This window comes from Myodes glareolus, chromosome 13, assembly GCF_982192425.1.
Source record: "Myodes glareolus chromosome 13, mMyoGla1.1, whole genome shotgun sequence".
In the NCBI taxonomy this organism is placed as follows: domain Eukaryota; kingdom Metazoa; phylum Chordata; class Mammalia; order Rodentia; family Cricetidae; genus Myodes; species Myodes glareolus.
The window spans coordinates 47,715,920-47,740,239 of NC_142038.1; the positions used below are offsets into that span (position 1 = coordinate 47,715,920).

Below are 24,320 nucleotides of genomic sequence, written 5' to 3' on the forward strand. Positions count from 1 at the left end.
TACATGATGGTAGAAAAGGGTCCAGAGGAAGGGAAGATCTTACTCAAAAGCTAGTAAGAAATGAATAATAGGTCTGGGATGCTGGAGGGATGGATGTTCAGGGCAAGAGGAAGCCAAGGAGGTAGCGGATGAGCAAGGCTATGTAAGGCTCCTCCCTCTATTCCTAAGTTGCAAGGGAGCCAATGTATGTTTTGCCCTGTTGGGTAATAGTTCTCAGTGTAGAGAAAGAGCTAACTGGGCTGAACTGACGAGGGAAGACTAGCTCGGAGAGCATGGGACTTCAGCAAGGGATCCTGAGGCCCCAACAGTCAGCATGGGAGGCCCAAAGAGGAGAAATAAGACCTGTATCACTGTGGGGTCTCAGAAGAGAGGACCTGCTAACCGAAGGGGCAGATGGGTAGAGGTGGCAGGTTTCAGGGTTTCTTCTCGCTTGGCTGGCACAGAAGCAGGGGAGAGGGGTCAGCTATCACGGTGGACATGTTGCTTTGGTGAAGCCATGGCCGCGGGTCGTCTAACTAGAAATGTCCAACAGGCTGGCAGAAATATGGGTGCGGAACCTGAGAGAGAGGACTTGGAGGGCATATTTTTCCTCTGACACATTTTTATCCATTCCTGAGGTTTGGCTCAGGCCACTGTGGACTGGTGGGGGAAGCGCCGCTCTGAGATCCTGGGTGTATTTACACAGCCACAGCGGCAAGGACATTGCCTTCCCCACTCCTGCATAGGAGCAGAGCTTGTGAAGACTCACGGGTCCCGGGCTGAGGACAGGGCACGAAGGATGCAGTTCTGAGCTGGCAGTGAAGGTCAGTCTCCTCCAGGCGAGCTTCCCAGGTGAGATATGTTCCTCCAGGATTGCCGAAGCCCAGAGTTCCCAGGGACCAGCTGGCAAGTGGGAACCTAAGGCGGAGGAGGGAGAGGTTCTGGCTCTTCCCTGGCTCTCCCTTTTGGATCCCAGAAGGACTTAGTGCCAGGAGAAGATTCAACATTCAAAGCAATCAGCAATGTGTGTCATGAGGCAGTAGGATGGCCAAGACCGGAAAAAGAGAGTGCCAGGACGTTCACCAAATAGCCTAGTGGAATTCTTCTGATTTGGTGTCTTAGGATTAGCATCTTAGGATGCTATCACAGTGGATAAATCAAGGATGCTGGCCATAAAGCCTGTCCCTTGCAGAATTGGTCAGCTGTACCCTCTGTCTGAGTTGAAGTCCATATAATAGCTTTTATTCCCATTTTACAGATAAGGAAAGTAGAGGGCAGAGGTGTCAAATGGCTCTCCCTAAATCACCTCTCCAGTCAGTAGTGACTCTGGATTTGGATGTAGTCTGGCTGATTCTGGAGCCTGCCTTCTTAACCACAAAGTGACAGACTTCACCACAAGGCACACAGCGAATGTCTGATGTATTCACAGGGCACTTTGTCCTGCTAAAAGCACTCTTGTATATTTATGTCCTCAAATTGACAGAGCCAGAGCCAAGATTAAACCCTTAGCCTGGAATGGCTTTCTACAGTCTTCTCTGGGGCTGGAAGCTAGACCCAGCGTCTGAAGTACTGAAGCCCCTTCCAGACACAAGAAGCTAAGACACGGCATCAAGGAGTTGAACGGACTCCCTAATGCCGCACAGAATACCTGGACCACACTCCTGGAGCCACAGAGAGAAACTAATCAAGATGAATGACAGCGGCTGATGCAGACTTACACTTCACGCTAAAAACCTTCACAGTTACAAGCGTCTCCTAGTGAGTCCCCATGTTGACTTGTGCCCATTTTCTTTCTGGCTTCTTCTAAACTCTTGAGAGTGGAGTCCATGTCTCTGCTCAGCATTTGCTGATAGAACGACAGATGCTATTACTTGTTTGGTGTGGCTGCATACTCCTCTAAGCATGATATTAGGCTGCCGAACAAAGTAATACACCTCAATAATTCCTAGAAATGTGTTACCTAATTACGTCCAGTGTTAATATCTGATTACTTTTGCTTCAGGTACCGTCTATCTTTCTTGAATTTTTAAAAGATTTTTTTCTATTTTTATTTATACGTGTCTGTGTGGGGTTATGTGTGGGCACACCCAGAGGCTAGATGCATCAGATCCTCTGGAGTTGGAGTCAGGCAGTTGTGAGCTGCTCCAGTCCTCTATTAGAGCAGTACAGGCTTTGAAGGGCTGAGCCACCTCTTTAGCCCCCTTTTCCCTTTAGATTTTTTGCTTTGTCATTTAAGAGGAAGTTGTAGATGAATGCTTTTTACCCTTAGTTGCATATATTTTGTAATTCTATTTGCATATAATTTTGTCTAAAATTCTACCCTTTCAAATTATAATGCAGTTATCTCCATCACAAGATGAATTCCTATACACTGCAGTTATCGAGTCTGTTATCCTGACTCAGATTTTTGCCAGTTTCCCCTATAATATACTTTCTATCCATGGAGATCAAACTTATATGTTGCAACTGTTTTTCATGTCCCGGGGCATTGGAATCATTCTGAAATCTGAATTTTTAGAAGTGAACAACTCAGTTCTTTATAGAGATACTTAGCAAGCATCTATCAGATACCTTTCAGATTATACCATTTTGAAAGGGATTTTCGGTCCCCCTCAACGTCTCCTAGGAGACATACTATTGGACTGTTCCATTAAAAGTTAGTCTTAGGATCAATGAGATGGCTCAGAAGGCAAAGGCTTTTGGCCACCAAGCCTGACAACCTGAGTTAGATCTCTCCAACCCACGTGAAGGAGAGAACCAACACCCAAAAGTTGTACTCCGAGCCACACACACACACACACACAGAGAGAGAGAGAGAGAGAGAGAGAGAGAGAGAGAGAGAGAGAGAGAGAAAGAAATCAATTTAAAACTTAGTCTTAGCGTACACTTCACAGACATAGTCCTAGGTGTATTGAGGATTGAGGCAAGAGGGTCTCTTGGGCCCAGGAGTCAAAGGCCAGCCTAGAGATTACAATTTAGCAATAAGAAGTCAGTGTCTGCTAGATTCCACTACAAAGTCACTGCTTTATCCTCTTGGAATGGAGAAGTGTCTTGTAAGGAGATGCTTGGAGGTAATGCAGATATCTGGTGTGAATCATCCACTGACGACTCGATTCATTCAAGCATGACTATGGGTGGGAAGAGCAAGATCCTGTCATTCCTTCTCCACATAAGCTGGCTTTCAGCTCCTGCGCGGGAAAGAACCTCCTTGCATGCCTTTATTATGAAGACTTGGAAATTTTTATTCAGCTAGTTACGATTTTTTTTTTTATTATGTTTGGTGATCAACAGTTTCGGAAACTTGTCAGGTTCTTTAGGTAAATCCTTTCATCTAATTCTTGAGACAGTTCTGCTTCCGGGGTCATAATTATTCCTGCTTTGGAGACAAAAGGAGAGAAGCTCATCAAGATTAATGTTTTCAAAGGTTAACTGGTGGTCTCTGAACTTTTTATGACACATGCTTCAAGGTTTGTGTTTGCGTGCGCATGCGTGCGCATGCGCGCGCATGTGCCTATCGCTGGCGTTTCTCCTACTATTCCTGATGTCTCTACACGTAGGAATCCACTTCCCTTCCCACCTTCTTGACATTAAAATAATGGTTCAGAGAGGCTAAAAAGTTACAAAAGCTGTGTTGAGAACCTGAGGGGCTCCCTAAAACCGCGAATTATTTGCCAGCTGACCACACTGCCCCTTTTTTTTGCAGATGGAGGATGTGAACATCTGGGCGTGAGTCCATTTGGGACAGGTAAAAGCAGAGACAGGGACTTTCTTAGTGGCAGCCTGTGTTTGTGATGGTACCAGCTTTGACCAAAAGCTGCCTGGACTCTAATTTAAGCTGCAAGTCAAAGAGCGTGTCCATGTAGATCCTGCCAGAGCCCCGTGCGCTGCAGCCACTTTATGACAACTGGGTTACTGGAACGTCAATTTCTTGCAGTGAATAAATCCATTTCACCGCACAGAGGAAACTCTGGGGAGGTCTTTCGTCACATGGTTACCCTCTGATTTATCATCCCGGTAAATATGGATTTTTCCATTCTCACTCGTGTGTATTAATCACTATAAAAAAACTTCTCACTCGTACATCAGTGAGCCAAGGAAACGTCCTAGTAATATTGTAAAACAAATCAGAAGATCTCACTATTTAATCAAACATATGTGCTAACACATCAATCATGTCTGGCTTTGATGAGCACTCCCCCAGTGACTTTGGAATTACTTTTGAGGACCACTCATCTTACACCCACTTCTCATGCCTGCTGAAAACACAGAATCTAGGGCACCATTCTACACACATCATAGCTAAGTCGTTTGGTGTTAAGGAGGCCCCGGAACTCTGATGCTTCCTACGGTGGCAGCGTGTGCTGGAGCCTCTGACAAAGCCTGGCTCCCACGGACACTGGACTGTACTGGCTTTTTCACGTCATCCTTCTGCCTCTTACCCTCTCTGGCCTCCTGCCCACAACAGTCACCAAAGGAAGGGATGGTTCTTTCACTCCCAAAGAAGCCCTGAATGGTCACTGAGAGTTGCACTGGCCTTATGAAAGGAGCTTGTGGAAGTTTCCATCTGGCTGGGTTCCCAACTGACTCCCTGCTGCAAAGAGGGAACCCTCTCTGCTGAGTGTTCTGGTGTACAGGATCTGCAGGAAGTTCCTTGTCGCTCTCACAAAGTTCTAAGAAGCTCCCTTGGGGCAGGGGATAAATTCATTATTCTCGGTCCTGTTAAGACTGATTCGAATAAATACAAGGCAGTGGTTGGTTCCTAGGGCTGCATGCTGTCTTGCTGGGAAAGGGGTGTTCTTTATCTCACAGCAAGTCAGCTGTGGAGTTCTGCACTGCTCCAAATGAGGTCTTCACAGCTTCTTTCTGTTTCTATGCACTGCCCTCCCCCTCTTACATTACAACCATCTAGACTGTAGACCAAGGCAAGTTCAAGAGCTACTTAGCTGGTCAGCACCCAAGCCAACTAAGCAACAATGTGCTGGTAGCGTTGAGCAACCAGCTCCTGGGAGCTCCGGACAGTAGCATTTGGTGATCTAGGCTATGTCAAAACGAAGTATCCCACTAATCCTGATTCCAAGCTCCGAGAAGTTCAACAAGCACCGCCAAGATTCCTGCACTTTTACTGACTAGTTGTAGGGAGAGCCCAGAAGAACAGGCCTCTCTGGGTTCCAGGAATTTGTTTCATTGGCTTTGTCTGGGGTCTGAGCAGGGTGGGCAGAGCTGACTCTGTGGTTAGGGTGGCCAACCAGCTAGACTTCTGTGGAATGGCATTTCTTGTCCCTCCTCTCCAGATAGACTTTTCTCCACAGGCTCCTGGAACCATGCATGTGGCAGTGGACTTGAGATTTTCCAGTGTGCTCAAATGCTCGTTTGTCTATTAGGGAGCCATTGCAGTTATCACCCAAAGGAAGAGCTTAAGGCTGCAGAGAGAGAAGGAAGCAATGGTCCGTGCTTGTTTAACACCATTGTGTGTGCATGTGTGTGTGCATGCGTGTTGAAAAACAATCTGTAATGCTAACGATAAAACGAAAAGAATTACAGGAATTAGGGATGCAGGTCATGTGCGTTTCTGGAAAACTATCTGTTCCTTCATGTGGATGCCCCACCCTGAATGTCCTGTGTTCAACCTAGATAACTCAAGAGGCTTCACAACCCTGTGTTGCCACATAACCTCGGACCAATTGTCCAGCTACCAGAAAACGCTCTGCTGCCAGCTGAGACCCATTCAGCTTTTAGGAAGGTCTCTTCTGGTCTTAAGAAGCAAAAGTCATTCAAATTCACCTAATGCATGCACATGTTAATTTTAAAATCCTAGTAATCATTTGGGATGCTAGATCCTAGGCTCGAAGCACAACCGGTCCCTCTAGGGAATTGCAAAGTAGGACAGGGCTCTTCTCTCTTCCCACGGTTCTGATTGCAAAGCCGCCTGCTCGGAGCCCAGGGCTTCTGTGTCTTTAGATGTATACCTTACATGACTTAATCACCAGTCCCAGCCCCATACCAGGAGCTCCCTTTTGTCTGTCCTCATTTCCAAGGACATTTCCCCACACTCAGGAGCCAAAGTCTGATTGGCCCGTGTCCTCTGTGTAGGCTAGACCATGTCTGTTTTCAGGACATTGGTATTTTGACTACTTTCAGCACAAATGTGTATTTACATCCACTCCCTTTGAGCTCGGTCAGGTAATCAAGGGGAGAAACAAGATGGTAGCACGGTCCTCCAAGGAGCAATGGCCAGGACTCATACAGCTCAGAAGCCTCCTAACCCTGACTGGCCAAGCACAGTCATGGACATAGACAATATAATCGGGATCTAGATATTCCCAAGTCTTTCAAGGCACTGAGGACTCCACACTGCAATACTGAAGTCTGAGGACAAGGAACTTTATGCAGCACATTTGTGCCACTCATAGAATCAACCCAGCCTTGGAAGGTAGGCATTTTTATATCCGGTGTAAAGCAGAGGAAGCTGACACTCAGAGACACAGGAGTGCCTGAAGGTTTCATAGTTAGGGAACTGCCACACTCCACTCCAGCAAGGCCGGTGTCCAGTCCTCACCACAGGCGAGCCGTAGACCTCAGTATTTTATCTACAAATCTGGTCCCATCTCACAGATCCTACAGCAAAGCATATTGAAGAAAGTGGGAATTTACTGGCTGATGTGCTAGAAAAGCATGGGAGCCTTTGTCCCGGTGACAAGGAGTGATGCCCTTTCTTCTCACAGCACCACCGCAGGTTGCCCGGTGTTCCGGCAGGCTCCCCCATCAAAGGGCCAAGACGACTGCCAATCATCCTTATGATTCAGATTAGGCAGAGAAAGTCTATTACGACTGATCTGAAACCCCCCAATTGAGTCTTCTCAGGCTTAGTTAACCCCATGCCCGTTCCTGAGTCAACCAGTCGCTTTTACCAGGTAGGTCTTATGATCTCAGAGGCCCGACATGGTAACTAACCTTAGATCCAGGGTTGATGCAGTGGTGGCTATTCTGGATGTCAACCTGATTACATCTGGAATGAATAAAAATCCAAAACTGGGGACATACTAGTGGGAATTTTTTTTTACTTAATTTGAAGTAGGAAGAATCATTCTAATCTGGAAGTGGGAAGACAGGGGTCTTTAATCTGGGTCTTGAGGTAGGAAGACACACCTCTAATCTGGGCCACACCTTCTGCTGGAAGCCTATATAGGGATAAGGAAGAAGGAAGCTTTTGCTCTTTGTCGGTTTGTTCTCACCTTGCTGGCATTAGAGCCTACTTCTTTAGCATTCCAGCATCTACTGAAGACCAGCTGTGATATCCAGCCTCAGAAATTGAGCAACCACTGGGTTCTTAGACTTCCCATTTATAGCCAGCCATTGTTGGATTAGCTGGTCTATACCTCTGTTGGCATACAAAAGAGTTCCACAATAGCCTAAAATGGAGTATAACAAAGGTTTATTTACTGAGGATAAACTCACAGAAATAGTAGCAATCCACAGTCCTCTCTGTGCACTGGAACCGAATCCAGCAGCCAAGAGGCCCACACACTGCATTTATAGTATATGAGACCACACCCAAAATGGGCTGGTATCTTAAAGGTTATTGGCTGAAGGAATTCCCACAGTATACTGTCTGTCTGTCTATCTATCTATCTATCTATCTCATATATACATACATATGCAGAGAGACAGACAGAGAGAGAGAGAGAGAGAGAGAGAGAGAGAGAGAGAGATTTGTTCTATAGGTCTGTTACTCCAGAGAACCCTGACTAACACAGATGTCAACCCATGAAACCCATGGGCCCCAAGGACAGGAGGGGGCTTCCCCAAAGAAAAACATTTGCTCCCATCAAAAACTGGTTGATGGAACCAAACGGGCAATGGCAGCAGGCATTCCCTTGGAGTGATGGACTTGAAGGGCACAGAGCCTAGTTTAACCTCAGGAACGCAAGTGGGAAAGACAGCACCTGGCACTGAGACACCCATGCCCCAGATGCCTGATACAAGCTAAGCAAATAGAAACATGAGCCCTGGCCCATATCGTGTGGAGTGATGGGGAGTCGGTGACTCTGGGCCAATCTTTCAAAGAAAAGGAAAGGTTGGGGCCAGTTTGGGAAGAATCCCAAATGCGAAGTTAGGGAGGCAGGATTCTCCTTTCTCATCCCTTTCCCTCCCACAGGGAGCTTCTGAAGTTTTCACCTCTTCCTTCTTCTCTCTCCTTTCATCTTCTCCCCTTCTCCAGCTTCCTTTTCTTTTCTTCCCTGCTTCAGGTATGGGACTGAGTTTTGAAGTTTTTCTGATCACACTCACACACACACACACACACACACACACACACACACAGAGAGAGAGAGAGAGAGAGAGAGAGAGAGAGAGAGCCTTGAGAGTATTACAGGACACTCTTAAGTAAAGCAGGTTCCTGGGTGGACCAAGAGCACCCTCCCAGCCTGTGGGCCTTCCTGTCAGGGCTGGAATTTTCGCTTTTATCTGGCAGTCTCGACACTGCGAGTACATTACAGACACAGCACCACAGCAGGGCCTCCCAGGGAGGCTAAGTAGATACCCCCACCCGTGTACCTCTAGAGGCCCAGCAATGCTGCCCCACCCCAGGAAAGGTGAAGGTCTGAACTGGGTGTCTGGAGTTTCTCAGACCTGCGTTCATGGGACTGCTGAGCAGGTCTGGGTGCGGCCTCAGGGTGTGCTCTGCTCCCTGAGAAGCGAGCTCCACGGCACCCAATTCCATCTCACGGTTAGACATGATTTACTGCCGTTCCTGCTTCGAACTGCCCTGGACATCCTGTGTGAGAACTCTGGGGTGAAGCCGGCTCAACACGGATGCACCTCCGCAGGGCCAATCAGCCAGCGACAGGGTGAATCAGCCGGGGCTGGGAAGATATTGTAGAGGGCTCTGACAGACATAATTCTTCCCTGTCCTTCAGAGATCCAGTCATGGCTTCTCCTGGCTCAGAAAAGAGACCAAATGTCAGTCAGAATTGTAAAAATAAGCTCTGCTTGCTGCATGCAGACAGGCATTAAGGCTTTTCTCTGTGGGAGCCAACTCCAGGATTGCTCAAACCAGGACAGTGTTTGTCCACTTCCTATCACAACAGATACAGGTTTCTGTTTGCTATGGGGGGGCAGCTTTCCCAACAGATGCACGCCTCAGGCTCAACAAGGAGTCCACTTAAAGGAAGGGGCCTCACGTTGGGCCTTCAGATAACCAATGGGACAGGAAGAATGGATGCAGAGGGTCACACAAGGGTGTGTTCCAGCACTTGCTTCTTCAGAGGGTTTATGCTGTTTCGGGCTCGGTTTTGTGTACCTTGTTCCAGGTCAAAGCTGTGGCACCGTAGACCTGAGTTCATTCCTGAAGCAATCAAACACTTGGTCTCACACCAGAACACATGGTACCACTGGATGCTGGGTTGACACCAGGTCATACAAACCCTTGGAACCAGAGGGTAAGGGGCATGCGGCTCTTTGAAGCAAAAAGTGAGGGACTCTTGCCGTAGAAAGGCTGCTGGCAGTCAGCAGATAAGAACAACAGCTCTTTTCTCAGGGTGGGGGGGATGAAGGGCCTGGTGGGGGTGTGGTGTGGGAAGTTGAGCCTCTGGGCCTTCCCCAGTGTGACAGTTGCGGATGTTATGATCCTGAGTGCTGGGGTGAGCTGGGGTTACCACGGCTTCGTTACTTATTAACTCTGTGACTTTGAACAAGTTGCCTAATCTGGCATTTGACTCCCTCGTGGGCATAATGGAATAACAGTAGGCGCCTACTTCACCAGGTTGATTTGAGAATTAAGTAAGTGGATTCGGGAAGAGTCGGTGTGAAGCCTAGCAAGGGCAAATCTGCTTTGTAACCAGGAAGAGCTCTGTCCTCTTGAGGCCTCTTGAACACCTGAGACGGGCCCCACTGCTGAGGTCAGCCCCACTGCTGAGGTCAGCCCCACTGCTGAGGTCAGTCCCACTGCTGAGGTCAGCCCCACTGCGGAGGTCAGCCCCACTGCTAGGTCAGCCCCACCACTGAGGTCAGTCCCACTGCTAGGTCAGCCCCACCGCTGAGGTCAGCCCCACTCCTGAGGTCAGCCCCACTGCTGAGGTCAGCCCCACTGCGGAGGTCAGCCCCACTCCTGAGGTCAGCCCCACTGCTGAGGTCATCCCCACTCCTGAGGTCAGCCCCACTGCTGAGGTCAGCCCCACTCCTGAGGTCAGCCCCACTCCTGAGGTCAGACCCACTCCTGAGGTCAGCCCCACTCCTGAGGTCAGGCCCACTGCTAGGTCAGCCCCACTGCTGAGGTAGCTAGCTTTTCACTCTAGAGAGGAACCCAGTACAGGTCGGGAATCCTCTATGCCCCAGGCGCTCAGCTGTCATCTACAGTAGGTTCCCTTCTCTAGCTACAAGTTCTAACTTTTTGGCTCAGGAAGGAGTTGAAATGTCATAAAATGATCTCTTTTGGAGCATAAGGGGACCAGACTGGAAATACGAAGACACAGCCTATGGGGTTTCCCTGGCCTGAAGGTCTGTCCTCCGCAGCTGGGTCCAGGTGGGGAAAAACTAGTTTTCAGAGTAAATTTTTTTAAAAAATCTTTTTTCACATGTCATATTTCCAGTCAAATATAGCTGGACCTCCGCAGATGCTCCAGAGTGCAGGCTCAAAGGCGGCAGGTCTGCCAAAGCTCACAGCTGGAATCTGGGGGGCGGCGGCGGCGGGGGGGGGGGGTGGCTGACCTGAAAACCAAGAGTATGAGCAGAAAGCTAAACAACTGGGGAGCTGTTAGCCCAAGACGAGGGAATGAACGGCTCCAAGAGCAAAGAAGGCTGTCACCCAGACACGCCCAGCTCCTCATCCTGTCTACAGAGCCAAAGCCAGGCATCCCCAGCGGCCATGCTCCCTGAGAGGCTCTCGGCTCTGAAGGCCAAGATCAGGCTGTTGACATCACTGACAGGGACAAAGAAGACAGAAATGGGGGTGGGTCAAAGCAAAAACAGGGAAGGATAGCCCTCTACCAAACGTGGAAACGGTCCTGTTGTGGGTCATAATGACTGTGCATACACAGAGACATAGTCATGTGTGAAGGGATTTCTGAAAAGGGTTTCAAAGGCCACAGGGACCACAGAACCAGAGAGACCTTGTGCTGGAATTGTCAGCTCACCTCATCCTAGCTTGTGTGACCTCCACTAACATTTCCGTCACCTATTAGACGGGATGATTATTGTGCTTCATGTGTCCTGAGGATTTAGTGAGGGGATCTAGCAATGTGCCAAGTATGCCCATCAATCCAGAGAGAATATCGTCAGCTGAGAATAAAACAGAAACCCAAATGTGGAGGTGGGAACAGGTGAGGCGAGCCATTTGCATCCTCCAGAAAGCCCTATTTCCCCATGGTCCAGTTACACTGGGGTTACCCCATTCCTGGCCCAGCACTGCCATGCTTTGGTCCTCGCTGCCTTTCTAGTTGAGAGGACCGGGACACTTTTCCACGTACCGAAGTGGCTCAGGCTCCCCAGCTATCAAGGTCCAACTTGAAGGTCACCTCTTCCAGGCCTTCTCCGGTTCTTCCTCCTATCTCTCATAGCCGGGACTCATCCACTCTGCGCAGCCTGTGTGACTCCCCGAAGGTCAGAGGCCTGCTCCTTTCCCAGCGCTGCCAGCTCCTGGCCTGTGTTGGTTGAGAGGAAACTACTGGGAACATACAAATCGTGAGCTCTGAAAAAGGGTGGTAACCAGTTCACTCTTCACCATCGGAAAGCCAGGGCGGAAATGGGCTCCAGCTGCACCATGGGAAACTTCAGTCAGATTCAAAGAATTCCCTTAGTGAGAGTGATAGATACCAGACCAGGTCCCTTGGGACAGTGTGAAATTTCCTTGATGGGTCCTTAGGAAGGAGTGCTTTTAACGGTTTGGGTGATTCTGAGTTTCGTTGAAGGGGCATCTCTCTTAGCATGAGTCACCAGCAACCCAGATGACAGTCAAGGGGCTTTTGGCTCTTGGTCACTGGGTTATCCAAATGGCCTGCTGTGTTGACAGAAGAGGCCACACGCCTGAGGGGAGGACAGAAAAGTCTTGCTCCTATAGGCTTTACTCTGAGCCTATAAGCAAATGAGGCATTTGCCAAGGGTCACTTACCCATATTTGAATTAATAAATGCATAAGGGACATCAGGCCATAGTACCAGAGCACACATTTGGTGGCGATGGTGGACATAGGACATCCTAAAATGAGAGCTGATGTTTCTAGAAAGAACCCCATGAATGAAATCTTCACTGGATGGCTGGATGGGCCCAGGAAGGCATATTATAGCCAGCTGGGCCTCACTGGCAGAGGCTGTGGCCAGGATCCTGGGGTCAATTACATGAAAGACTGGATAGCTATGTAGTGTGACAGCCAACTGCTCTGGATATGGTTTTGATCATCTTGATGGAAAATCATCCTGGTTCTGGTCCCCAAATGTCTGATGTTGGCTAAGCATCCCAGGGCTATACTCTGGTACCTTGGTATGTGCATCCCTTCCCCTAGGACAACTCTCCCAGGCCAGGAGCCTCACCCACCTCAGCGGTTACTGCCTTGGTAGAGCATCTCTTGGCTGCTGAGCAGGCCAAAGTCAGCCGACCATGGCTAGTTCAGCACAGTTAATTAGCTGCAGCTTAACTTACTGCTATTAAAGGCAGCGAGAGAGGTGTGGCATCTGAGTGGAGTTCGAGAAAGGCCTGAGGAAAGAGGAAAGGCATGGCATAATTCTCCAGAGTTAGCACTTATTTGGGGCCTGAGAAAATATTTTTTCACACCCACAAACGGTCACCTCATTTCAACTGTCAGTCAAGTCTATATCTAACCGTGGAACTCTTACAACCAAACAGCCATGCTGCCAGAACTAACATGATCGCAACATCAGCAAGCCATTGGCCATGACATCCTTCAAGTTCTGCTCCAGGTCACAGCTAAAACCTTTCACATTGTGAAGGCACAAAAGTCAGGGTGACTGGGAAGTCTGCTGGAAAGGACAAGACCAGACTGGACAGGAACGGAGAGACACATTTCGTTCTCTTGGCAATAGTATCAGATACGTGTGTGCTTGGGCTGGTTGTCAACTTGACATGAGAGAGTTGTTTGGGAAGAGGGAAGTTCAATGGAGGCATTGCCTTCAACAGACTGGCCTGTGGGCATGTCTTCGGGGGCATCTTCTTAACTGCTTAGACATGCAGGAGACCATAGCCCACTGTGGACGGTGCCATCCCTAGGCAGCTGGGCCTGAGCTGTATACGTAGCTATGACAGCTGAAGAAAGCCAGCTAGTGAGCATCCTTCCTCCACGGCTATTGCCTATTCGCCTGTTTGAGCTCCTGATCTGGCTTCCCTCAATAGCCTGCTATGATGGGGTCATGTACACCAAAGCCTCAGAAAGTCTCAGCTCAGAACCAAGCATGCCATGCGTGTAGACTTCAAGGACTGGGTGGTGCTGGAGGCCCTGTAAACCTGGCTAGGAAACAGATGTGGGCTATGTGTGCTGTTCCCAGCTCAACCAAGGCCAAGCTTGTCAGAAGAACATGACAGACAGCTCACACGTGACCCACACACTCCAGTCGCTTTCCTCCTTGGATCCAGGCTCCAAAGGTGCACCCCCCCATCTCTCTCTCCTTGATGTGGGGCAAAGCATCTGGTGAGAAGCCTCGCCCTGGGCTCCCCTTTCTTCAGAGACCTCCACGAGTCCTTGGAGCCTGAGCTAGGACTAGAGTTCACTGTAAACCTGGGTCCTAAGTCACAACTCAGGACTTCCTTGGAAGGCTCAAGAAGCGCGAACACTCAGTGGTACAGGCAGTCTGTTTGTGGACTCTATCAAGTTCTAGGGAAGGTTAACTGCTTAAAGAATTGACATTTGGAGGGCTTGAGTCTACTATGTGTTCCAGGAGATAAAATCATTAAGTTTTTTTGTTTTTGTTTGTTTGTTTTATGGGATGTGACAATGTGAGGCTTAACTGTGTGAGAGGCTTGAGTAGCCGACTCAAGTATCCCAGCGTGTGACCTCTTGGTAAGTGGAAGGCAGAGTCACTCCCAGCTCATAAAAAACAGCTCTATAGTTGACATTCACAACTGTAAAGGGCCCAGACTTGTGACCTTTGATCAGTGTATAAATGCGTATTAGAAGAAATTAAGATGTGTTTAGTCAAACTAATTAGAAATTCAAGACACGAACACACCATCAAATGGAAAAATCATTTAATTCAAAAGTCATACTTCCACTCACTTTATAAGGATTGCCAGGTACACAAACCAAACATAGAAAGCCAAGTTTTACAGGTGCTTGACAGAAATTGTATTTTCTTTATAGATACGCACAATGGCACAGAAACACTTTTTTTTTAAAAAAAAAAAAAAAAGCCTGAACATGGCAAAACTGTTGGTTTTTTTTTAATAACAGGAAAAATGTTCTATCCTAGTTGCAGGTTACTGTTTAATTACAGAATTTGATTCTATGCACCAGTCAATACTCAACACTGAAATTTACAACAGTGTATTAGGATTTTCCCAAAGAAAATATTAAAGTGCCATTTATAAGTACTTTATTGATATTATATCACACAGCACTGTACAGTCTACTCAAAGGTAGCCTAAAAGATGGATTAAACATGCAAACAGTTTAGTTCCCAAGATATAGACTAGCTGTTTTTGAGAGTGCTTTTGAACACTAACCTAGCATTAGCTACTGGGAATTGATGGGTTTGAGTTTTTAACATGACTTAATAAGTCACCAAGGAACGCAGCTGCAGACAACCATGTAGGAAATATGAACGCAGGCTTTAGATGGCACTTCATCTCTATCTTTGATCTTTTGTATGGAAATCAACAGCCTCTCCATCCTCTAAGACACCCCTCCCCCACTCCAAACCTCCAAGGCTGGTTACAAGCTTTGAAAGTGCCGGAGAAAGTCTGTCTACACGTGAGGCTGCAGCTTTACACATGTAGGCATGTGCTGCACACAACACATACACACGGACACATGCACACACAACTTTTAAAATCACCAGATGTATGTTTTCACAGACACAGCGCTGGTCCTGGCATCTTGACCCCCAGGAACGCTGTTTGCTGATGCTACTTAGAAGCCTATGGGAACTGTGAGTGGGGTATGACACAGAATGTCCCGGCCTGGCTGAAGCTACTCCAGGTCACTCGGACATTGAATGACCCATAATCTGGTCCCCACCGACCACTAATTTTGACACAATAGTTCTTGACTCACCTTCCATGGGTCAGGACTATGCTCAGTTGCTCTCTAAGACATTCCACCATGAAGGGTATTTTCATTTTATTTTCTCCTACAGACTTGTGAAAAATTATTAGTTGTGAATTTTTTCCTGTTGACAATTCATGTCCACCCTTCACCCTCCAACCTCCCACCCCCAGTAAGAGCAGTATCACAGCATTCTTTAAAGGTTTCGGGCTCCTCAGTGTGGTTCATGCTTTCCTTTCCGATCCTGGCCTTCTTATGCCTATGCTTTTCTTCCCATGAACACAGGGCTGCCTCTGAGTGACATCGGGAATCTCTCGTCTGCTTTAGGGAACTCTTTAAGTTAGACAAGTACCGTGGGCGGCGAAAGGAAGAATGCTAATTATTCCTTGTTGGAGTCTCGTCTCAGGTGTTGCTGGAGGAATGTGCAGGGCTCACTGCTCCCGGCTGCTGTCATTGGGATGCTGGGCTCACAGGCAACCACTAGATCAGCATGGCTGCAGAATCTGTGAGCACAAAAGATGTTTTTTCAAACCCCACTGTGGGGTGTGAGGGACACCTGGCCGATGAAAGGGTTATATGGGGCAGGGCTGTTGACGGCAGTGATTACTAAGTTTGCCAGAGGTGGCAGCTAGCTCCCTGCACAGACACCCAGGACATTCCTTTGAACGTCCAAACAGATGCGTGGTTCCCTTGTCTCCTAGGAGTGATGGGTGACAGAGCAAATGTGGGGTGTTGGCGTGGTCATGTCTCCTAGAAATGATGGGTGATAGAGAAAGTGTGGGGTGCCGGAGTGGTCATGTCTACCAGGAATGATGGATGATAGAGCAAATGTGGGGTGCTGGGGTGTCACTGGTACACCTGGGAGCTGCATGGCTCTGAAGGTAGGAGAAGCAGAGGCCAGAGGATGAAAGGTGCCAACAGCCAGCCATGAACAGAGAGATGGTCACACCATCTTTAGTCTATTATTTCCCTGTGTCTCAATAATGGATGCTTCTGGAACCTCTAAGATGGAGAAATAGCTTTTGGTAGGATGGGTGCTACGGTTTTCAAGAAGAAAAGGGACTTGGCAAGGATTTCTCTCTGAGATGCAGGTGTGGCACACTCATGTCTGGAGTCGTGGGCAAGTGCCTGCACTTTCCAAGAAACCAGCATGGTTTCAGGCCCACCCGGGTCAAAGTGCAAGCACTCATGATAGCTTTTGTCTTTGCTTCACTGTAGAAAAGCACCCATGAGACTTCCCCCATTGGCTTTAGAAATACTAAAAACTGCCCCCAATACTGATAGACTACGGAGGGCCCACTAAATGGAGTTGACTCTTATACACTGATCTTGAAAACTGGGAGAGAATTTCAATAATCTTGAGCAAGTCCAGATTTCCCTTGCATGGGGATAGGGATTTGAAACACTTGTCTTCTCATAGCATGGCACTGTTCAGTTAATGGAACTCTGTCTCTCAAGGAGGAGTGAGGCCAATCATCATAAGGCCCCCAGATTCAGGTCAGAACCAACTGAGGAACTCAAAGCTCCGGGGAATGTTTGGGAGTTCGGTCAATGGACTTCCATTCTGGTAACTCACTCCCTACATCCTACCCCAGTTTTCCTTATTCGTGGGAGCTACCGGGCGTTCAGAGAGCAGAAAGGGTACATTTCATTTTTAATCTTCCAGTTCACTTGGCTCATATTCATCCCCCCAGTTCTTCAGCTGATGGGGAGAAGGGAGGCCTAGCTGGACAGAGGGAAACAGAGTGGCCATCTGTCATAGGCCACACATGGCCTGGGGGAAACTGGAAGGAGGTCAGCCTCAGAGAGCAGCTTCACACCAGGGCCAGCTCAGGAGAGGAGTGTGCATCCAAGCAGTCATGCTGGGCCCTGACTACAGAACACCTCGCTTATGATGAGGCTGGTGACTATTTAAATCATCAGACATATTAAAAGGGTCACGCTGGGCTCTTCCAATTTGGAAAGCGCAGTGCTACTTGAGCGTGCACGCCCTTCAGGCCCCATTTCCCAGCTTGTTCTCAAGCTCACAGGGAAGAGTCCATTTCCTTCCTTCCTTTAGACTTCAACCCTGCTCCCCACCCCCACAACCGGGTGGCTTAGGACTTTAGCAATCCTCTGGCCTCTGCCTCCCAAGTGCCAAGACTACAGACAGGGGCCATCGTACCCAGCTTCGGTGGCAGTTCTGAGTCTTGTGTTTGCCTTGCTCTGCTTCAGCCTGGGAACCTGACTGAAGGGTGGAGTCCCCTTACTCCTAGCTGAGTTCCCGGGTGACAACATGACAGTCCTTTAGCTGGTAAACTCGGTGCTGAGTTACAGTGAACTCCTACTAACATTGCAGCCACACACACTGGAAACTGTCTATCTCCTTCTTGGCGGGTTCTTGTGGGGAACCTGGATGTGAAAGGGGAGCCCAGAAACACATCTACAGAAAGAGAGGACTCGGAATCATAGCAGCTGGCTTTCTTATTTTGTTCTTAGAACTGATAGATATGTTTACACACTAGCTAGGCTGTATTTATAAACCCTTAGGAGGTGAGGAAGAAAACGAGCAATTGTCTCCTTTCCTTTTGTCTGGACATCCTGGGATACCAAGAAATATACCTGAGAAGAACAAACAAAAACAAACACTCTCCCCTTGCCCCGCCTATCTAAATCCTGAGTATCACTTTACTGTTAGATGGGAGTTTATTACCTGAAAATGCTTTTTGAACTCTAAAGCCCCAAATCACATGGAGATAAAGAAAACCGAATACAATTAGCTTTTCAGGTCAACCGACAGGAACCATAAGGAAGCATTCTCTCACTGGGTCAGAGAGGGGCCATGACCTTGACTCATCAGCCCTGCCTCTCTCCCACCCTTTCAAACACACCTGCTCAGCAATCAAAATTACTAACTACATGGAGCGACTAGCTTAAAGAATATCAAATATAAAACTTTACCATATAATATTTCAAATCATTCTATTTACAAGTTTATCTTTAAAAAAAAAGCAAAAGATACAGTAATTCAACACAATTCAAGTTTTTCTTTTCTTCATTAAAGAACCCTAGGGAATTCCAGAGCCAGAGACACTCTGGAGCAACCCTGCCATCTAAGTGGCTTCTGGCGAGCATGACAGATTGTCTGCCCAGAGTCTGTCTAATAAGGTCATTCATGTGTGAAGATACCATGAGTCTGTTCTTTGGAGGTCATGTGACATTGCAATGTCCAGGTTGTCTCCCAGGCACAACAGTTAAGACCCAGTGCCTTTTACTCAGGAATCACCTCTAGAAGGCACCCAGCCAAGACTTGAGGCCTCAACATCTGGTGTCTTCCAGGTTCTTATTGGTCTATACTAGGCTCATGCCTGGGCAACCTAGTTAATAATTCCTTCTTTTACTGGGTGGCAGTGTATACAGAGGTCCTTTAAAAATGCAAGCTACAAGTTTGGCCCAAGAATCATCTCTAAACTCCACAGGACCTCCATAGCAAAAGCATTCTAGAGAGTAGTTGGGGGTCTTTGTCAAGGGCAGAGACAGGCAGCAGGGAGAGGGGGGCTAGAAGGGACCCATCAAACGCTAGCCTGGAGGGAGGCAGCATCTTACCCTCTGAAGCAAAAACTCATTGCATGAAGAACAGAAGTATTGACCATGTATGGGATTTAATCTCAACAGGTTCCTAGAGTTTGCTCCAAACCTATCCAGGTGATGCAGACATTTACCAGAAAAGAAACAGTCCCCAGTTGCTATCCTGTCTGCCCCAGACAGACCACCCTAATGGTCTAATCCTCTGTTTCAGATTGTTGGGAGACCATTCAAAAAAACCACCAGAGCTGGAAGAAGGCGGTGTCATACAAAGAGGAGTATTATTTTTGGCTTAGTTTTAGAGTAGGTTGGGTTGCTATGGTTACTAGGTGATGGCAGTGATGGAAGCCTTCAGTGGCAGAGAACGTGAGGGGCATGTGCTTCTTTGCATAAGAGGACTGGACCGAAAACTGCTGATCATGGGCCAACAGCTGCTCAAGAGATGGTGAGAGATTGGACCTTACATAAACAGTGCGGCAACCTCTTCATCCTGTGTGCTTGCCGACAGGCCCAGCTGCCTGCAGCACTGTGTCTCTGGGAGAAGGAAGGAGAAAGAAAGTGTCCGCTGTAAACAGCAGTAGAGGCAGCCTGTAGCATACTGCCCTGCCTTGTCCAGTGCAGCAATGCTGCACTTTCTGTAGAGCTATTCTCATTGTTCCCTCTTTCCAGGAGGCCGGGGGCTTGGATGATGGCTGAAATGAAATCAGGGCTCGCTATTTGGGGCACTCAGGAGAAAACAGCTTTGCAAGCCTTCCTCGAGGTTACCAAAATCAAATGGCCTCCTCTGCTCATTGCGTTTCAATTCCTGCAGCATCACTGCGGTGCTGTCAGCTGAGATGATCATGGAGAGACGTGATACAAGTTCCCGGATGCATTCATGTTGGCAAGAAGCAACAGTCAGGCTCCCTGCCTTCTCAGTGGCAATGAAGAGTGGTCCACAACACCAGAATCAGTAGTTGTCATGGAGACCACGTAAAGCTCAGCAGCTCTGCCGGGGCCGGAGGTTAGAGGAACTCCACGTAGTTCTCTGGGATGAGGCCAGTCTTTCCATTCAGAGTCCCCTCCAACCAGCCAGGCTCCTGAGATGGATGAACTGTGCAGGAAGGGGAGAGAGTGAGAGGAGATGAGGTCATGGGCAGAGCAGGAGCTGAGTATGCATTGGAGGATGTGGGAGGTAAGTTGGGGGAAAGAGTACAATTGCTTGTTATGTAATTCCAGGACTGGTTCGAAACAGAGGTCGTTAACCTTTTGTGGGATGAAACCCTTCTGATAAAGTTGTTCTGAACTCTTTCCACAACAAAATGGGAAACATTCTGGCATTCAAATTTCTATGTGCAGTTTCGGGGGCTTTATGAATTTTCTGAAGTTCCTGTTTTAAACTACATGAAACAGATTTACATTCTTTTAGGTTAGAGGTCAACGGTGGGATGCCCCACCCATATGCCCACCCGTCCATCCACCCTTCCATATGCACACGTACACTCATCAACCCATCCTACTCACTATCAGGCATGTACCAATGGCATGCCCCTGGAGGATTGCTAGGAACGAGTCTTTGTGGGTTATCTGTTTTGCATATTTGTTTATTATTTTTATCAAGAGGGTCTCAATCTGTAGTCTAGATTTGAACTCCCAGGTCTGGGCTTAGCGGCACAAGCCACCATGCCCAGCTTGACCCATCTGCTCTGTACCTTTAAATCCTTACAGTGCAGCCCATTTCCTTGCAGATCCTGACTTCACGCTGCAGGCTGCAGCTTCCCTTCTGCTCCACCCACACCCTCCCTTGCTTTCCTATACCCTAGAACTTTTCCTTTTCCTATAAACAAGTCAGAAGGCTGTCTGCTTCTTCCAGGGCAACTTTCGAAGTTTCTAGTCTTCTGACTTTTTTTTTTTTCAACATCCACAAACTATAGACCCACTTCCGTTATGTCACAATCCCTCTCTATGGAAACCACCAATGAAGATACGGAGAAATCTGGCTGAGTCTGTAAAGCACACCATAGGGGAGGGAAGAGAGATGGATTTGTGAGTCTCCGAGATGTGTGTGTAGGGGGAGGTGGGGTGTTCCTACTTGTGAGCCAACCATACAAGCATAGTTCACTCTGGGGTGGGACAGGGTACTCTACGCGGATTAGGAAAACCCCAATTATCCAAGATTGTTCAGAAAGAATGGATTTCCCCCTGTTCCTTTCCTGGGCTAATTAAGTGACTTCCTGAGCTTGTTTTAGAAACGCACTTCCGCCCCAACACTACTGTATAATTCTAGTTTCGGTTTGTAGGGAAAGGAAAACAGAAACCAATGGAAGCCAATGAGGAGGAAACAAAATCCCGGACTCTGAGACTTCTAAAAGGACTGATGTGTGCGGAGACATTCCTCAGATGAGAACATGGGCAGACACCTATCAGCGGCCTCCGAAACCTTGCATAACTTCCGACCACGAGGCCCGAAGCATGAAACCTAAACAGATGTCAGACCCACACCATCCCCACAGGGGAGAGTCTGCAGCACTCAGGGTGGCCCGACCTCTCTAGGTACCAAAGGTTCCAAAGGTCTTCCTAGGGAGCAAATAGGCTTGCCCTCTGCCTGGCCAACGGCTGAGGCTATCAAGACCATTTCTAGGTCTGCACCTCTACAGTGGTGGCAGAATCTTCCCTGTGGTTTCTGGTATGGGTTAAAGATACCACTGTGAGAGCATCATTAGCTCCCAGGGCAGGTTGGTAAGTAAGGAACTAACTCCCTGCCAGTAAAACAGGGCCAAGCAGCCAGGGAGGTGATAACAAACACAGGAAAAGGTCCCTAAGTCTGAGAACTGGGTTCAGCTGCTCGGAAACCATAATAAAAAGCCAGCTGTGGCAGTGTACACCTGCTCTCCCAGCAGTGGGAGGTGGAGACAGGAGGAATCCAGGGCCCTTCCACCAGCCAGTCTGATATTGGGCTTGGTATCTGCACCCACCAAAGTTTCAGGAAACCTTAGATATTCCGGACCAAAAATGAACAAATTAAACCTGTTCCCCCAAATAAATGAGTTAATAGGAAAAATGCCATCTGAACAAAATACAGACAACCCGAAGAGCGCTGCCTCTTTCCAGCATGGCTGCTCAGTGAGTGTGTGTGTCTGCTTCCTCCCACAGCCGTTCAGAGAGCATGGGTGTTGAGGAGGTTATCTACAAACCTGAGTGGAATTTGCAGACGGCGGGAAGAATTGGAGGAGCCAGGAAGACCTAGAGATGTGTTGCATAGATTTCAGGGAACGAAGCAGACCCCTGAAGAGCCTGTTGACTCACTGGAGTCTCTGAGCCAGGGCTGCTTAAAGCCTAGTGCTAGACAATGCACCAGCCCCACCTGTACGCTCACAGAATGTGCAGATCCCTGGGCCCTAGGCACCTGCATCTTAACATATTTGTAGAAGTGAGGAGCTACGACCTTCCCGTGTCAAAACACCTTTGTAGGAAAGGTGATAGTTAAAGAATGAAAATCTGAGTTCTGATTGGCTGTTGGAGGTGGGAGCCTGGATGCCCCACTCCTTCCTGCTGGAATCTGTTCCCTGGTCTCATACAGGGCTCAGATAAAACCCCAAATCCTTTATAAATAGCATGATGGACTTGCTTCTACCTGCTTCTCCCACCTCCTGATTTCTGGAAAATTCACGGCATATCCCACATAGCGTTCATGAGTCCTATTAAACGGCTAAAATGCTTTCCTATCTCAGTTTTGTTATCGGCTATCTGGCTCAACAACCTCCAGTCAGTCCCCTCTACATCACCCATGACAACACAGCCCGACTGCTGGAAAGGCTGAATACCATGGGGGTCACATGCTCAGAATTTCAGACAAGTTCATTTGCACTTAGTCGTGAGAGTAAAACCAGAATTTGAACCCAGAGACCAAAGCCTTGGCCCGCATATCCTGCTTTGGTTCAACAGGAGAAGGTGCTTCTGGATGGTGTGGACAGGCTGAGCACACGCTCAACAGCAGAAACATTACTAACAGGCATTCCACCTATATCAGCTTCCATGTGAACACAGAGCTGGCTCTGCTGCGATCCTCATCTACAGGTGAAAAACTCAGGGCCCAAAAGGTGAAGCAGCCTGCGAAAATTACACAGCTGGTGGCTAATGGAGCCATACTAGAGGCCCAGGACATCTGACCACAGTCTCAATTCTGCTTAAGCCTGCCTCCGTATGCTGGCTGGTGACGTGCTCAGTTAGTGGTTGGCGGGCTGAACTGCACTAATGTGCACGGCCACACACTGCAAGGAGCTGCCTGGGCGGCAATCTAGAACAGTGAACACAGAAGCTGCTAGTGGCATGGGCCCAACCGCTCTTTGCTATAGCCTGAGATACACCACAGGTCCCTGGTACACTCAGCTCATGCTTTCTTCCCTGCTAATTCACTATGGACAATGGGCAAACATGGGATACGGTCTCTAATGGCTGGCTACCCCCAGAGGGAAGAAGCCTCCATGGGAGGAAATTACAGACCTGTGTGACTAACAGGCATTTACTTGTAGTGATATTTCATTTGTATTTTAATAAATAAAGCTTGCCTGATGACCAGAAAGCAAAACAACCACACAGGTCAGCCATACAGGCCAGGCAGTGGTGGCACACACCTTTAATTCCAGCAGTCACACTAGTTAGCCATAGAGGCTGGGCGGTGGTGGTGCCCACCTTTAATCCCAGCACTAGAGAGGACTATAAGGTGGGAGGAGACAGGAACTCGCTCTCTTTCAGTCTGAAGATTTCATAGAGGTAAAAGCTCTCTAGTGGCTTGGCTGCTTTGCTTCTCTGATTTTCAGGCTGAACCCCAATATCTGTCTCTGGGTTTTTATTATTCCTGCTATATTTCCTCATTACTCAAATGGCTTCTGAGCTCCTATCAGGGGCCACACACTGTGCTAGGCTCTTGTATACGTCACTTTTGAGAAGTGATAATTATGTATCAATAAACTAGTGAAAGGGAGGAGAAAGAGAGAGAGAGAGAGAGAGAGAGAGAGAGAGAGAGAGAGAGAGAGAGAGAATATGAATATAAGGGGAAAAGAGATGGGCATTTGGAGGAGGGGAGACACTCTGAAAGTTACAAGCTAAAGGCTCTTACAGTGTCGGCCAGCAGTGCTTAGGGCAGACACAAGGCCCTAAGACACAGAAAAGTTACATGTGATCCCAGAACAGTGGTCTGTAAACTCCCTGTAACAGGCCACAGGGTATGGCAATTCCTTGGAGTGTTATAGAAAACATACAAACAAAAAATCATGGGTGACTGTGCTCCAGTAAAACTTTAATTACAAAAAGAGGCAGTTGGTCAGCCAGCAGTTTATAGATATGTCCTCCTAAGCTGTGGTGCATGAGGTAAGGGTGAAAGGTCAGGAGGCAGGGCTGGGCTGCAGAGGGGCTCAGAGGTGCCGCACAGAGCAACAGGAGGCCACACAGTGCTCCAAACAGGAACAGTATGATAGGATTTGGGAGCTCACTCTAGCTTGTATGCAGAGCTAGGCTGAGAGGCGAGAGTGGCAATGGCGGGGCTTGCTAGGCAGCTGGTGGGAACATGCAGGTGAGATGGTAGGATCAGCGG

At 48.2% G+C, this 24,320-nt stretch overlaps 1 protein-coding gene and 1 long non-coding RNA gene across 5 annotated transcripts in view; one reads left to right on the forward strand and one right to left on the reverse strand.

Annotated features, from left to right (window-relative positions):
• The first annotated feature begins 1,223 nt into the window (after window positions 1-1,223).
• On the forward strand, window positions 1,224-4,741 carry LOC146891764 (uncharacterized). Its single transcript, XR_014996949.2, has 2 exons — window positions 1,224-1,737; window positions 3,683-4,741. It is a non-coding gene; the product is annotated as an uncharacterized LOC146891764 (long non-coding RNA).
• Window positions 4,742-14,152: 9,411 nt separating this feature from the next.
• The window catches only part of Arhgap26 (Rho GTPase activating protein 26), a 398,943-nt gene continuing 388,775 nt past the window's right edge, over window positions 14,153-24,320 (reverse strand). For all 4 annotated transcript variants that reach the window (XM_085699929.2, XM_085699931.2, XM_085699930.2 and 1 more), the window contains one exon: window positions 14,153-19,841. In XM_085699929.2, coding sequence (XP_085556055.1) covers window positions 19,753-19,841 — 89 coding nt within the window. In that variant the 3' untranslated portion in view covers window positions 14,153-19,752. The remainder of the gene's footprint in view (window positions 19,842-24,320) is intronic.